The 15009-nt window shown below is 46.8% G+C and overlaps 2 protein-coding genes across 5 annotated transcripts in view; one reads left to right on the top strand and one right to left on the bottom strand.

Annotated features, from left to right (window-relative positions):
• The window catches only part of LOC122933198 (pleckstrin homology domain-containing family A member 3-like), a 34001-nt gene extending 28959 nt beyond the window's left edge, over positions 1-5042 (bottom strand). For all 3 annotated transcript variants that reach the window (XM_044288040.1, XM_044288042.1, XM_044288041.1), the window contains exons 1-2: positions 4941-5042; positions 2502-2618 (exon numbers count right to left, since the gene is read on the bottom strand). In XM_044288040.1, the coding sequence (XP_044143975.1) occupies positions 2502-2618; positions 4941-4995 (172 nt within the window). In that variant the 5' untranslated portion in view covers positions 4996-5042. The remainder of the gene's footprint in view (positions 1-2501; positions 2619-4940) is intronic.
• A 417-nt stretch (positions 5043-5459) lies between these two features.
• The window catches only part of TARBP2 (TARBP2 subunit of RISC loading complex), a 50385-nt gene continuing 40835 nt past the window's right edge, over positions 5460-15009 (top strand). For both annotated transcript variants that reach the window (XM_044287506.1, XM_044287505.1), the window contains exons 1-2: positions 5460-5661; positions 9341-9510. In XM_044287506.1, the coding sequence (XP_044143441.1) occupies positions 5612-5661; positions 9341-9510 (220 nt within the window). In that variant the 5' untranslated portion in view covers positions 5460-5611. The remainder of the gene's footprint in view (positions 5662-9340; positions 9511-15009) is intronic.

Here is a 15009-nt window from a genome sequence, read left to right as displayed (position 1 = left end):
AGGTCATAAGACACGAGCCCCAGCGCTTTTAGATCTGACAGTATCTAATATTACACTATACGAGCTACTAAAAAAAGTAGAAAGTAAAACTAAGGTTTAGGCCTCATGCACTTGACCGTATCTGTTTTGCAGTCGGCAAAATACGGATACAGTCCATGTGCTGTCCATAGTTTTTTTTGAGGACCAATTGACTTCAACGGTGATCATTTTGTGGACATATTCTATCTTTTGCAGAAGGGACAAATGGCTGATACGTGCGTTTTCTGCCCCCATATCTGTTCCGCAAAAAAAAAAAAACAAGGATGCAAAATGCAGACCACTGGCCCATTGAAGTCAACAGGTTTGCAAACAAATGTGGATGCAACATGGACAGTATCCGTATTTTGCGGATCTGCAATTTGCAGACTGCAAAATACATAGGGTTGTGTGCAGGAGGTTAAGGCTGCATTCACATGTCCGTGAAACACGGATCGTGTGATACTGGCCTGGATTTCTTCATGAGTGCAGGAGCGCACGGCGTCATTTGTTGCTATGACGCCGTGCGCTTCCTGCTGCCGCCGCAGTACAGTAATACACTGGTATGATCTATACCAGTGTATCACCGTACAGCGGCGGCAGCAGGAAGCGCACGGCGTCATAGCAATAAATGACACCTTGCGCTCCTGCACTCTGAAGAAATCCAGGCCGGTATCACACGGACCGTGCTCCACGGACATGTGAATGCAGCCTAAAGGGGTTGTCCAGGTTCAGAGCTGAACCCGGACATATGCCGTTCTTCACCAAGGCAGCCCCTCTGAGAGGAGCATCAGGGCATTTCATGCTCCAATGCTCTCCCTTGCCCTGCTCAGAATCAGAGGGGCTGCCTGGGTGAAGAAGGGGATATGTCACCCCTTTGAGGGGATAAGGATAGGCCAATATAACGATTTGGCCACGACACACATCATGGAACCAAATATTTAAGCGTAGAATCGCGCTAATGAAAGTTGGCTACTTTCACACTGGCGTTTTGGTTTCCGTTTGTGAGATCCATTCAGGGCTCTCACAAGTGGTCCAAAACGGATCGGTTTTCACCTAATGCATTCTGAATGGAAAAGGATCCGCTCAGTTTGCCTCCGATCAGTCACCATTCCAGCTGCTTGAAGCGTTTTGGTGTCCGTCTAACGAAACTGAGCCAAACGGATCCGTTCTGACACACGATGTAAGTCAATGAGGATCTGTTTTCTATGACACAATAGAAAACTGATCCGTCCTCCATTGACTTTCAATGGTGTTAAAGACGGATCTGTCTTGGCTATATTAAAGGGGATGTCCGAGTTATATCTATATATGTTACGGTGGCTTAAAACATTATTAAAAATACATTTGTAATTTACTCACATTATTTATTCTGCAGTGTTTCTGAACGGCCGATGCGGGTCACAAGACCCCTGACGTCATCCACCAGGCTCCGGTGGTGACGTCTCGTGTACAGGCTTCTCCCTGCCTTAGGAGCTCTGTACACGAAACGTCAGAGCCTTGTGTGCCCGCCCCCCCTCTCTCCTTTGGCTGCCGCGGCTCCTGTGAGGGATCGCGCATGCGCGATCCTTACCAGTGCGGGCAGCGAGGCGGGAAGATTCAACAGTGTGCCCGCTCCCTCCCTGTGATCGTATCTAAGCTATATGACAGCTATATGTATCTAAGCTATATGACACCTACAGTAGGTGTTATATAGCAATGTGACAGGAAGATCTGCCTGTGTGAGCTAGGAGATGATCATGTGTGTTTTTTTAATGCAAAGTTATGATGTGCAGTGCAGGGGGCGGGGAAGAGCAGATTATTCACGCCCACAAATATTCATGAGGGAGAGCTCAGGCATCGTTGGTACACGCCCCCACAGCTTTGCTGCAGCATGTAAACAAAGCAAGAAGAACAGAACCATGCAAAGGTGTAAGTATGGGTTTTTCTCTTAAGAAATCAAGCTTAACTAAGGTATATGTATGTCCTAATGAGTTTCTAATTAATTTTTTATTTTTCCATAACTCGGATAACCCCTTTAAAGATAATACAAACGGATCCGTTCTGAACGGATGCAGACGGTTGTATTATCTGAATGGATCCATTTGTGCAGATCCATGACGGATCCGCACCAAACGCGAGTGTGAAGTGAAGTGTTTGTGCAAGGTGCCACAACCATAACCCAACAGTCCGGCCCTCCAGCCTCCTACTGACAGCTCCCCGGCTCATGGTCTATCAAACAAACTTTACAAGTCGGATCACCGGGGGTCCGCTCTCAGTAGAGACATGGCCGCACATTCTACTGAAATATTATTTTTAGCAAATACTTGCAAAACTGCAATTCATGATGCGATTAAGGACAAATGAGTGTTTGCTCGTCTGATAGCGGACATGTTACGGGCAATGATCATTCGCCCGCTCCTTTACTAGTCACAGAACCAGAACACCCCTTTATCAGCATAAAAAGAAAACTACAAGGTGTATTGTAGAAGAGAAGGCCATATTACCTCGGATTTCACACACGGCCATCTTAATGCTGCCCTTGCTCCCTTTATCAACGTCATCCTGTGAATCATAGTAGGACAAGATGCCGTGGTCCAGCACAAAGTAACGTGGCTGCCAGCCTGGGAGGATAGAAGGAGACAACCTTACAGAATGAAGACTGACATCTGCCACTGACTTGTAGACCAGGGATGATCTACTGCCCAGCTACATGGTAATAACACTAAACCGGCAGGCAATCCAACGGGATGGCGGAAAGTAGCTTTCAACCCTCAACTTCATCTTTTAAAGGCTGTTGGCTTAAAGGGGTTGTTCACCCTGGGGACCATTTGGGCAGAACTCCCCCCCCCTCTCCCCCAATATGGCCAGACCTACAGAGGAAAGCATACTTAACAGATCCCTACCGCTCCTTTTTTCCCCAATGCTGCAGTCGTAGTTCTTTGGTCTCTCTGCATCATCAGATTTGGTGCGGGTGATGCGACAGGATGTCACCTGTGTGTCAGGTCACTGACATGGGGAGACCGACAGTCTGCCGCAGTGGCAGGGAAGTCAGAAACCAGAAGTGGGAAGCAGGTAGTTATGATTCCCGCTGCAGATCCGGCTGCACTGAGAGGGGTAGAAGGGGCATCTGGCTAAAAGGCCCCCCAGGGGTGAACAACCCCTTTAACTCTTTAGGAGCATCCAGAAGATGTCTCTTTATTATGTGGACCTGTCCCATAACAAAGCTAATGAAAAAATATAGGAAAAAAAACTCACATTAAAGGTGTTTTCCAGGACTTTGATGATCTGTTCATAGGATAGGGGATAACTATTAGATCAGTGGGGACCAGAACGAGCCCCCAGAAGTGAGCGGAGCAGAAGGTCGGACATGTGAACGGCTGCTCCATTCATCTCCATCATGCTGCCGGTAGTAGAGTACAGCTCTTGGCTATTTAGGCAGGTCCCATAGAGATAAATGGATTGGCAGTGTGCATGCCCAACCTGCCGATCTGTTCATTTTGGGGTGTTCTGCAGGGAATGGAAGCCTCCAAGGAAGCAAGAAGTCAAAGGAATACTCAGCAGAGGAGAACCTGCCTCTGTTAGTACAGAATGGATTTACTGTGACAGAAACACCAGAAATGAAACAATTTACCAGTATAAAGCTTCCCCACCCCCAACGCCTCCAGTTTTACTTGCGGTCACAGCCTGTATATTAGGCTTTGTGCACACAGCCAAATTTTTGGCAGATCTATGCGGCTGTTCTGCAAATAATAGAACATGTCCTACTCCTGTCCATACTGCGGACGACAATGGTCCTTACTAGTGTTGAGCGAACTTGTGTTTTAAGTTCGGCGTCTAAAGTTCGAGTTCAGGTTATCGAAGTATCCCGTTATGGATTCTAAATTCCGTTATGGTCCGTGGTAGCGGAATCTATAACGGGATACTTCGATAACCCGAACTTTAGACGCCGAACCTAAAACACAAGGGGGGGGCTGTCACAGGACCGCAGTGACTAATAGGGTATAGAACAGGGATCAGCAAACTTCGGCACTCCAGCTGCTGTGACACTACAACTCCCAGCATGCACACTTACTCGGCTGTTCTTGTAACTCCCATAGAAGTGAAAGGAGGATGCTGGGAGTTGTAGTTCCAGGACAGCTGGTGTGTCAGAGGTTTCTGATCCCTGGTATAGAACATTTATATTTAGGGAGGTGGGGTAATCAATGGCCAATTGGTTAGATCCGGGATGCCCAACGTGCAGCCCTCCAGCTGTTGCAAAACTACAACTCTCAGTGTGCCTGGACAGCCTACAGCTATTAGGGCATGCTGGGAGTTGTACTTCTGCAACACCTGGAGGGCCGCAGGTTGAGCATCCCTGGGACAGATGATGTCTATACATCCTCAAAGACATAGGTGGGCACAAGAGTGTGCAGAGATCCCCCAGATCTAATAGGGGTCCCCCAGATACTGGTCACTGCCGGTGCAGTATATTTCCCAGGCCGGACTGACATGTAGTGATGAAGCCACGTCTAGGGGGAGGGGGGTTGGTCATTTAATGGTCGGCAGCCCTCTTCACAGTTAGGTTGCCCCTCAATGCAGCACAATGTGGCGTTACTTCTCTAGGAACCTGTATGGCGGTATATACAAGGGGTTTGGCATTTGCAATGTCTGGGGGGTGGGGTTGGTCATTTGATGGTTGGCAGCCCTCTTCACAGTTAGGTTGCCCCTCAATGCAGCACAATGTGGCAGTTACTTGGGTAAAACAACTGAATAGCACAGTGCATGCCATGTAATCCACGTGCTGCATCTGCAGAGAACCACAAGTCCCAGCTTACCTACAGAATGGATTCTTCCACCTCTTAAAATAAACGTACAGATGACACCCAAGGGATGTAGACACAGCTGTACCCGTAGCCTTACACTAAACCCGCCATCACCCCCCGGTCCCCGGCTGCAGTACCTACCTGACAGGTAGTTAGTCCATTTCAGTAGCGAACCCTCCATGTCCAGCTGCTTCATTGCCACGCCCCCTCCAGAAGCCTGTCCCGTCCCTAAGCGAGTTGTCTCAGAGCAACCAATAGCAGGCAGGGGGTGTGGCTCGTGGCAAACAGACTGCTCTGTGAGAAAGAAAGGCTGGCGTGTGGACTAGCCATCCTAACCAATCAGGTTTCACAGCGAGCGCCGCGTGGATTAGTGGGCGTTTCTTAACGCTACTACAGAATGAGCAGCTGCGACTCCTGGCAGAGCGTCACGCGCAGCCGCAGCTCTATTTACTTGGAGAAGGCCCTCTGCACGCGATGTAGATACGGCGATTCTGGTACATCCCGCGACTGCTTCAAACCCACGTGACTCCACGAGGCCCTTACGGCGCATGGAGTTTAGACACAACTCTCTGCTATTATAGGCTGCGGCGTTACGCTTGAATACCAAAGCATTACGTGATTGGCCGCTGCGGCGGTGTAGTTTGAAAGGTGGGACGCCGGGAAATGTAGTCTTGGAATGAGTGCTTTTGCGCGTACATCAGGTAGCATAATCACTACAACTCCCAGCAAGCCTTGGGATTTGACTGCATGACCTCGCGAAGCTCTACTTCCCGCCCCGGCCATTGTTGCTGGTGAGCGGAGAGCAGGAGGGAATGAGTGAGACCGAGGACTGTGGGAACCAGACGTGCTCCGGGTGTCCCAGGTAGGCGGCCCGGGGCTGCTCCTCTCCGCCGTGTGGCGCTGACTGGGTCCTAGCCCGGCATGTGCTGCACATAGCTGTCCTCCTGTATCAGCCCGCGTATCCGCAGTCCTGTCAGTGTGTTCCTAGAAGTATTGACTGACCTTTATAGAAGCCTTATCATAGGGCTGTGTTCACACGGGGCAGATATTTCTATGTTCCTGCAGTCCCCATTCAGATTAATGGGAGAGTCTCAAAAACGTCTGCAGCAGATCTGCCCTGTGTGAATACGTCTGTATAATTACTGTTCACAGGTTTTCATGATAACGATGGCCGCCGCCGCGCTGTGACACATACGTCTCACTACGTGCTGCTGGCAGGCAGTAGTTGGTTGGAACAAGCCTGACGCTGAGTACAAAGGGTTAATCCTGACAGTGCCCCCACCACTTGGGTGTTAAAGGGGCTGTCCATTTTAGAAAACCCATTTCATACACCTCGGCGGGCGGGCGGGCGCTCTGCTCAGGATCTTGGCCAGAGAGGAGAGAGCGCCTCCTGGCTCTGGAGGGCATGTCTTGCATTGCACAAGCCAGCCATTGGAATTGTGTAATGCTTCGTTTCCCCTGTGGTGGCGCTGCAGGAGTCTTTCTGCACAGATTACTGCTGAAGGTCCTGACAGGAGGGCGAAATCAAAGACCCTTTTTATACAGTCATAAGAATGTTTGTTCCCGATCATTGTCCAGTGCAAACCGGGCAGCGATCAAACGACTAACGAGCAAATAGTCAAATGTTTATTGGCAGCGCGCACCTCCCCGTGTAATCTGAAGGCCTCCAGGCTTAATGCAAGGGGTTTTCTGAGACCTTTTCTTGTGTCCCGCAAGGCTCTGTCCTAGGACCCCTGCTCTTCTCTATCTACGGACAGCTTATAGTCCCATGTCTTTCAGTATCACTCCTATGCTGACGACACACAAATCTACCTCTCTGGTCCAGACGTCACCACCTTACTATCCAGAATCCCACAATGTCTATCTTCTATAGCCTCCTTCTCCCTTCGCGTTCTACAACTTAACATGGATAAAACGGAGTTCATCATCTCCCCCCGTCCCTCCCCCCACCACAACAGACCTATCTATCACTATATCACGATCAATGGCTGCACACTCTCCCCGGTCAACCAAGCCCGCTGCCTTGGAGTGACCTTGGGTTCTGCCCTCTCCTTCCGCCCGCACATCCAAGCCCTTTCCACCGACTCCAACTCGAAAACCTCTCCCGCATCCGCGCTTTCCTCAACTTTGAGTCTGCAAAAATGCTTGTACATGCCCTCATCACCTCCGCCTAGACTACTGCAACATTCTCCTCTGTGGCCTTCCATCTAGCACTCTTTCACCCCTCCAATCTATCCTCAACTCTGCTGTCTGACTAATCCACCTCCCACCCTGTTACTCCTCTGCCTATCCCCTCTGCCAATCCCTTCACTGGCTCCCCATTGCCCAGCAAATTCTGTTAAAAATACTAACAAATACATAAAGGGCTGTCCACAACCTGCCCCCTCCCTACATCTCTGAGCTACTTTCCCGATACATCCCCACACGCACTCTCCGATCCTCACAAGACCTCCTTCTCTCCTCTCCTCTCCTCTTATTGCCTCTTCCCACAATCACCTCCAAGATTTCTCCCGTGCATCCCCCATACTCTGGAACTCACTTCCCCAACATATCCGACTCTCACCTACCGTGGAATCCTTCAAAAGAAACCAGACAAGCCTACAAACCAGTGACCCTGCTGCCTCTATACCGCCATGACCAACTTCACCCGCACCTACTGTGTCCTTCTCCCATACCATGTAGATTGTAAGCCCTCACGGGCAGGGCCCTCTCTCCTTCTGTACCAGTTTGTAACTCATCTTGTTTATGATTAATGCAATTGTCTGTATTATGTATGTGCACCCCTTATCATATGTAAAGCGCCATGGAATGAATGGCGCTTTAATAATAAAGTGATGACCTATCCTCTGGATATGTGATCAGTATCTGATCAGTGGGGTCTGACACCCGGGACCCCCACCAATTGGCACAGCCTCCTAAAGCTTTTTCTGGGCCAGTGGCATCATGTTCATCAGTCACGTGGCCTAGGAGCAGCTCAGCCCCATAGAAGTGAATTGGGGATGAGTCTGATACCAAGCACAGCCGCTATACAATGTACAACGCTGTGCTTGGCAAGCAGGGAGAAGGCCACAGCGCTCACAGGAGTGGCAGGTGTCCCGGGTGTCAGACCCCCACTGATCAGATATTGATGAGCTGTCTAAAAGATAGGTCATCAGGTATACAATCCTGGAAAACCCCTTTAAATAGGGAAGGAACGATTATTCGGCCAACGTGAAGGCTCTTCTACCTGGTTTATAATTGATGGACACGCATTATTATGCTGCGTTGTGCAGGCTAAAAGGGTCCCTTATGCTAGTAAAATCGCCCCCTTTCCCAAGTAGCGCTGCTTCGTCTTAAGGATTACACTGTGTGTCGTCTCGCTTGCAGCGGCGTCGCAGTGTAATTACAAGTGATTGTCCCATTCAAGTCAATGGAACAAGCACACGTAATTACACTGCGACGTGCAGGACATCAGCTCTGTGTGCCATACCCCTACAAAGCCCTCACACACTCCAGTCACCTACATGGGGCTGTTTTGGCAGCAAGCACATGGCTTTCCACAAACCCCATTCCGATGAATGAAACTTGTGACAAACTCTCCTCTTTTGAGGTTGCCACGAGTACTTGGAGAGGACTGCTGGCCAGCCTCTTACCATGTGATTACAGTCCTATGTTGTATGCACCTGTTTTATGCAATGGCTGCATAGTTATGTGGGTTCATGTATTTTGCTGTCTTTTGCTACCATGTGGCTAATAGTCTAGCTTGTCCTTGGGAGATAAGTGGATCACTTCTCAATTGTCTCCAGGACAAAAGACTGTGTAGAACCGGTTTTGGACAGAAAAGCCATGAGTACAGCCAGGCCCAAGAGACTTTTACTAACTTTTGAATTCCTGGTCTAATTCGTGCCATTTTGGGATGTGTTAAATGTCTATGTGTATTGTAAAGGGTGGGACATTGACAAGTTGAGTAGTGAGGTCTGTTCCATTGTCTCTCTGTGTGTATTGGCGATTGCCCTTTGTCCTGAGAGATAATTGAATTACAACTCAGTTGTCTCCAGGACAGAGGACATTGTGTATTTTCCTGCCTGTGATGATTGTTAACCATGGTGTACCATGATTATATCACAGGCAGAGGGGAGGATGTTATGTGGGCTGTAACCTTTGTGTTATGGGTTAATGTATGTTTGTTGTGGTTGTCTCCCTTGCATGGGAGCAGGGGATAAAAGAAATAGTATTTTTGAATGTGGTGGCCTTCCAGTAAAGTATTTCTAGCATTCAGCATGGGCTCATGTATAGACTTATTTGGCGATAATAGCGATTTATTGCTCTGTGGATTACACAGCGAATTTAGTGGATTCGGGGGGGGGGGGGGGGGGGAAGCTAAAGGAGCCGCTGTCAAACATCGATTACATGTAGGCAGTCATTGATATTCCACAGCTGCTCTTGGTGTGGGGAATGTAGAGCTATATATATATAATCACATATATCACACACGTACATGCAGACTGCATATTATGTCAAACATTTTCTTACCACTGTGCATTTTCTTTACGTTTCCCCAGTGTAGAGCAGATGCTGGCGTCGAGTCCTGGGAAGACTCCCATCAGCTTGCTGCAAGAGTATGGGACTCGGGTAGGAAAGACTCCCGTGTATGACCTACTCAAAGCTGAAGGACAAGCTCATCAACCCAACTTTACGTTTCGTGTGTCTGTTGGAGAAATCAACTGTACCGGTGAGTGCCTTCATGGGAGCGGCGTGTGTCGTGAACGTTCTCTGGGTCCTAATGACTAATGTCTACATTTCCTAGCAGGATTTGGAGACCAATTGTAGTCCCTAAAAGTACAAAAATAGGATGTGTACTACAATGTGTGGTACGGCCATATGGATGACGTCTGTGTGTGTGTGTATCGGTAGAAAAATGCGGATGGAACATGGATGCAAAATACAGTCGTGCGCATGAGCCCCAAGGCTGAGCTACAATATTAAGAGATTTGTTATTGGGGAAGCAAAAAGTAGATTTCCAGGATGTCCTCCATGATAGCACACATACCTCTAAAGGGACAGGAAGTACAGAGAGGTTAAAAGCTCCTGCCTCCCCTCCAATGCCAGTGTTCTTCCTGTCCCCGGTTAGTGCACCCCTTAAGGTGGGGTCCCCTGTCCTTACCAGTACCCATGAAGGCAGCCAGGTCTGGTTGCGATGTCCGCTTCCTGCTACGTTGGAGGCTCTTGACTTCGCGCAGCGCTTCCTCCCTTCTTCCTCTGGTGGCTCCACGTGTATGTGCGTTGCCATGTTGGAGGCGGGCCCCGGCTTGCACTCCAGCGTAGGAGCGCGCCTGTGAAGTCCTCTTGCGACATTTGGCGAGAGGACTGACAGGCCTGGGTAAGCAAGCAATGGATCCCATTCTGAGGGGGGGATCCTTTCCGGGGGCACGCTAGGAAGGCGCAGATCACCGGAGGCAGGACTATAAAATTGGTAAGAGATGAATGTTGTGTATCTCTCTCTCCATGGAAGGTCCTGTGTCTGGTCGGTCCTTGCCGCGTTCAGACCCCTTTGCCCAGGGGCATGTAAGTTATATCTATATATTACCCTGTCTGATGGACTTCTTCTGTCCACATAGAAAGGCTTATTTCCTTACGTAATTTCAGGATAAAGGGATTTATAAAACACCATCTGAACCAAAAAGAGATAAAAGATGTGCTATGTGTAATAAGAAGCTGGTGGAGTCCTATGCTAAGCAACTTTGCAGCTCTTGTATTGATAAACTCATTAAGGAGGAACAACCATCTTTGTTATCTGAAATGACAAAAATCATTAAAGAAGAAGTTCATTCCTCTGTGGCTAAACTAATACCAAACTCTGTTCCACTATCTCAGACTAAAAGACCTAGAGTGGATATAGACTCAGATTCAGGGGAAGAATCTGTTTATAATAGATCTGAAGGAGAGATCGATGATGACGATATTGCTTCTGGTCCTGCGGAAGAGGGGAGGAAATTCTTCTCCTCCTCCGAAGATTTAGACTCTCTTATTTCCGCAGTCCGTCAAACTATGAATATTGAAGAAGTGGCTCAGCCTCGTTCTATTCAGGACGAAATGTTTGGGGGACGTAAAGCAAGAAGGAAGTCTCTCTTTCCTGTTAATGAAAATTTAAAGTCTCTTATTTTGGAGGAATTGGGGGGGGGGGGGGGAGGCCTGTATATATCTCGTGAATTTAAAAACCGTTTAGCCTTTAATGCTGAAGATACAAAACTATGGATAGAGACCACAAAAATAGACATACCCATTGAAAAAGTAATCAAAAAAACCGCCCATTGAAGATTTCTCGCAGTTAAAAGATACTATGGATAGAAAAATTGATGGTCTTCTTAAAAAATCCTGGGAAGTATCTTCTGCATTAATCAACATGAATATTGCCGCTACCTCAGTGTCTCGTTCGCTTTTTTTGTGGCTGTCCCAGCTTGAGAACCATTTAAAAATGAAAACCTCATAGGAGGAATTTTTAGACTCCATTCCACTATTAAAGATGGCTACAGCGTTTCTCTCTGATGCTTCGGCAGAATCTATAAGATTTGCGGCCAGAGGCAGCTCTCTCGTCTATCCAGACGAGCATTGTGGCTTAAGACCTGGTCAGGAGATATTCCGTCAAAACACAAGTTGTGCACCATTCCTTTCTTCGGTCCTATTTTAGATTCCATTCTTTAAAAGGCTATGGATAAAAAGAAAGGCTTTCCTGAAGACAAAAGTAAAAAAAAATCCCAGTCCTTTCAGAAGGCTGGTCCCCGTTATACGCCCCAGTCTTACAAGGGCACAGGTAAGTCGGGAAGATGAAGTTACCCTAAAGGAGGCAAGGGTAGAAGGTTTCTCCTTAATCCCAACCCTACACAGCAGAAACAATGACATTCTTCCTGTGGGGGGAGCATTAAAATCCTTTCTTCCACAATGGAAAGAGATTACTTGCAATACCTGGATTAAAAAAATTATATAATTCGGATACAAGATAAAATTCTTATGCCCTCCTCCAAAAACATTTGTGGTAACTCATTTTGCTCAACCAGAACAGATCTCTGCAATACTTTCAGATCTGGAGAAACTTCTGAAACTTCAAGCCATCAGGGCTGTTCCTCCAGGTATGGGTCACTACTCAAAGGTTTTCCTTATAAAAAAAGCTGAACGGAACATATCAGACCATTCTGAACCTCAAGACACTGAATCAGTGGATAAAATATCAGAGGTTCAAAATGGAATCTATAAAAACCACGACTTGTTTGATCGATCCGGGTGCATCAATGTGCAGTGGGGATCTAAAAGATACCTATTATGTGCCAATTTCCCAGACCATCAAAAATATCTCAGATTTGCAGTTCAAAAAAACGCATCCATTCTACATTTCCAGTTCCAGTGCCTTCCCTTTGGCCTATCCTCGGCTCTAAGGATATTTTCAAAAATAGTGGCTGAGGTGATGTCCTGGTTAAGAAGGAAAGAAATTATAAGAATAATACCTTATCTGGATGATTTCCTATTGATGGCTCAATCAGCCACAATGCTAAGAGAACAGCTGAAATACACCCTCTCCAGCCTCTCTCACTTCATCAACCTAGAAAAATCAAACCTCATTCCAGAAACGAGGAAGAATTTCTTACGTACACTTTTGGATTCAGAGAAACAACGTTCATTCCTTCCAATGGAAAAACAAGTAAAAATGTGCCAGGAAATCTCCTTATTCCAGAAGAAGGAGGTCTGGTCCATAAGATCGTCCATGAAAATCCTGGGATTAATGACCTCTTGCATTTCCATAGTCCCCTGTAGTCAGTTTCACTCAAGACCCCTGCAGAAGACAATCCTGACTCGCTGGAACCGGGATCTGAAGACTTTAGATCAAAAGCTCTGCATCCCGGACTCTGTAATCCGGGGTCTTTCATGGTGGAAAGATCCAGAGAATCTTTCATTGGGAATTCCTTGGACATCAGAACCTCAGATTATAATGACAGCAGATGCCAAGAAAGTCAGGCTGGGGCGCCCAGATACAAGACTCTTACTTCCAGGGACACTGGGATCACTCACTCTCCCAGAAATCATCAAACTTCTGGCAGTTGAAAGCAGTCTTTGAGACCTTTCTAAAATCAGAGGATCTGCAGAGGATCATGTTAGTTTTCTCGGACAACATTATAACAGTGTCTCTTTTCTGAAGCATCAAGGGGGATCAAAATTCCCGCCCCTTCAGCATCTGTCAGCCCCGGATTTTCAGCTGGGCAGAGAAAAATGTTCTGTCAATATTAGCAGTCCACCTGAAAGGGGAACAAAATGTTACCGCTGACTTTTTAAGCAGACAACCAGGGGAGTGGTGTCTCAAGAAGGAAACTTTTCATCTACTTGGCAGAAGATGGGGGATGCCACAAGTGAATCTTTTTTGCAACACGGAGAAATTCCCATCTTCCCCGTTTCTTCTCACTAAACCCATGGGACAGACCACTGGCAGTGGATGTCTTGTCTCAAAAATGGGACATGGTTCTGGCTTATTCCTTTCCCCCCCGTTTCCTCTGATTTGGGTCTGTCTTAAAAAAAACTGAGATCAGAAACAACTGCTCTGATTATAGTAGGTCCCCATTGGCCGAAACAGAGCTGGTTTCCAGTTCTAGAAAAGTTAGCATTGGAGGTACTGTTTTCCTTTCCCCAGAAAAAGACCTATTGTCCCAAGGGCCTCTATACAATCCACAAGTGCACAAATTGAAACTGACAGCCTGGATTCTGAAAAGCAGATGCGGAGATCCAGAGGCTTGTCGGAAAAAGTGATATCTACTATGCTTCAGAGCAACTAGAGTCCCTTCAGCCATCTATGTGAAGATTTGGAAAAAAAATTGTTCTTGGTATCTGTGCTTGCAGAAGGATTCGGACTCTCCTTCCATACAGGGCATTCTAGAGTTTCTGCAAGAAGATTTTTGATATGGGTCATCGACCCAGTACAATAAAAGTTCAAATATCGGCCTTGAGTTGGTTTTAGGACTTCCCTCTTGCACAATTAGATAAAAACCTTTTACTTGTGCTATCTCAAGGATCCGGCCTCCGCTTATAAAGTCAGTCCATCCTTGGGACTTGTCGTTTGTCTTAGAAGAACTATGTAAATCTCCAAAGCTGTCACATTAAAATGCTCTTTTAAATCTGTATTTCTTGTGGCCATAACAGCAAGAAGAGTGGGTGAAATTCAAGCCTTTTTTTTTTTTTTTTTTTTTCTCCAAGGGAACCATATATGAGAATCCTGGATGATAGAATTATCTAAGTTGGACCCGGATTTTATGCCTAAGGTCGTCTCTTCCTTTCATAGTTTCCAGGAAATTGTTCTACCCTCCTTTTTGTACTGACCCAAGGAATGTGAAAAAGCAGCTTTCGTCGGGTGGTAATACGATATCTAGAAGCCACTCGCCCCTTCAGGGAGGATTTAGCCCTATTTGTACAATTTGCAGGGAAGAACAAAGGGAAGCAAGCTTCAAAGTCCACTATTGCAAGGTGGGTTAAATCAACAATTCAGAAAGCATATACTTCCTAGAACAGATCTTGCCTATTCAGGATCACAGTCCTTTCTACCTGATCAGTGTCTGCTTCTTGGGCAGAAAGAGCTAATGCTTCGGTGGAACAAATTTGCAGGGCAGCTACCTGGTCTAGTTTTCAAACCTTTTGTAGGCTTTATAGATTAGACCTCTCTTCTAATACAGACCTTGCCTTTGGACGTAAAGTCTTACAGGCAGTAGTCCCTCCCTAAAATAGTTATCTGGTATTGCTCCATGTGTGCTGTCATGTCGGACTCCTGGAAAGGTATTTACCGGTAAGACTAAACGTTTTGTTTTTTCTCATATTCCTTTCTAGAGATTTTTCAGCGTGCAGGACAAAATGCACTGAGGAAGGTTTTATACTGGCATTTTGGGGCTATTTGATATGATGCATATAAGTGCCAGAGCTTTTGGCAGTTCTGTGAGAAATTGGTTTACCCCTTTAACCCCTTAAAGGGCTTCTGTCACCCCACTAAAGTGATTATTTTTTTTTTTTTGGGCTAGTGAAATTAGTTATATTGCGATATATCACAATATAATTGTGTTACTTACTTTGATCCAGCAGTTTCTTCAAAAAACGAAGTTTTATCATATGTAAATTCGGTCTCTAACAGCAAGTAGGGCGGCTACTTGCTGCTAGCTGCTGCAGAAATCCGCCCCCTCGTCGTGTTGATTGACAGGGCCAGCCG

Source organism: Bufo gargarizans, chromosome 3 (assembly GCF_014858855.1).
Source record: "Bufo gargarizans isolate SCDJY-AF-19 chromosome 3, ASM1485885v1, whole genome shotgun sequence".
Taxonomy (NCBI): Eukaryota; Metazoa; Chordata; class Amphibia; order Anura; family Bufonidae; genus Bufo; species Bufo gargarizans.
The sequence above is the reverse complement of the archived record's forward strand: the minus strand, read 5'-3'. Positions and strand labels throughout refer to the sequence as shown.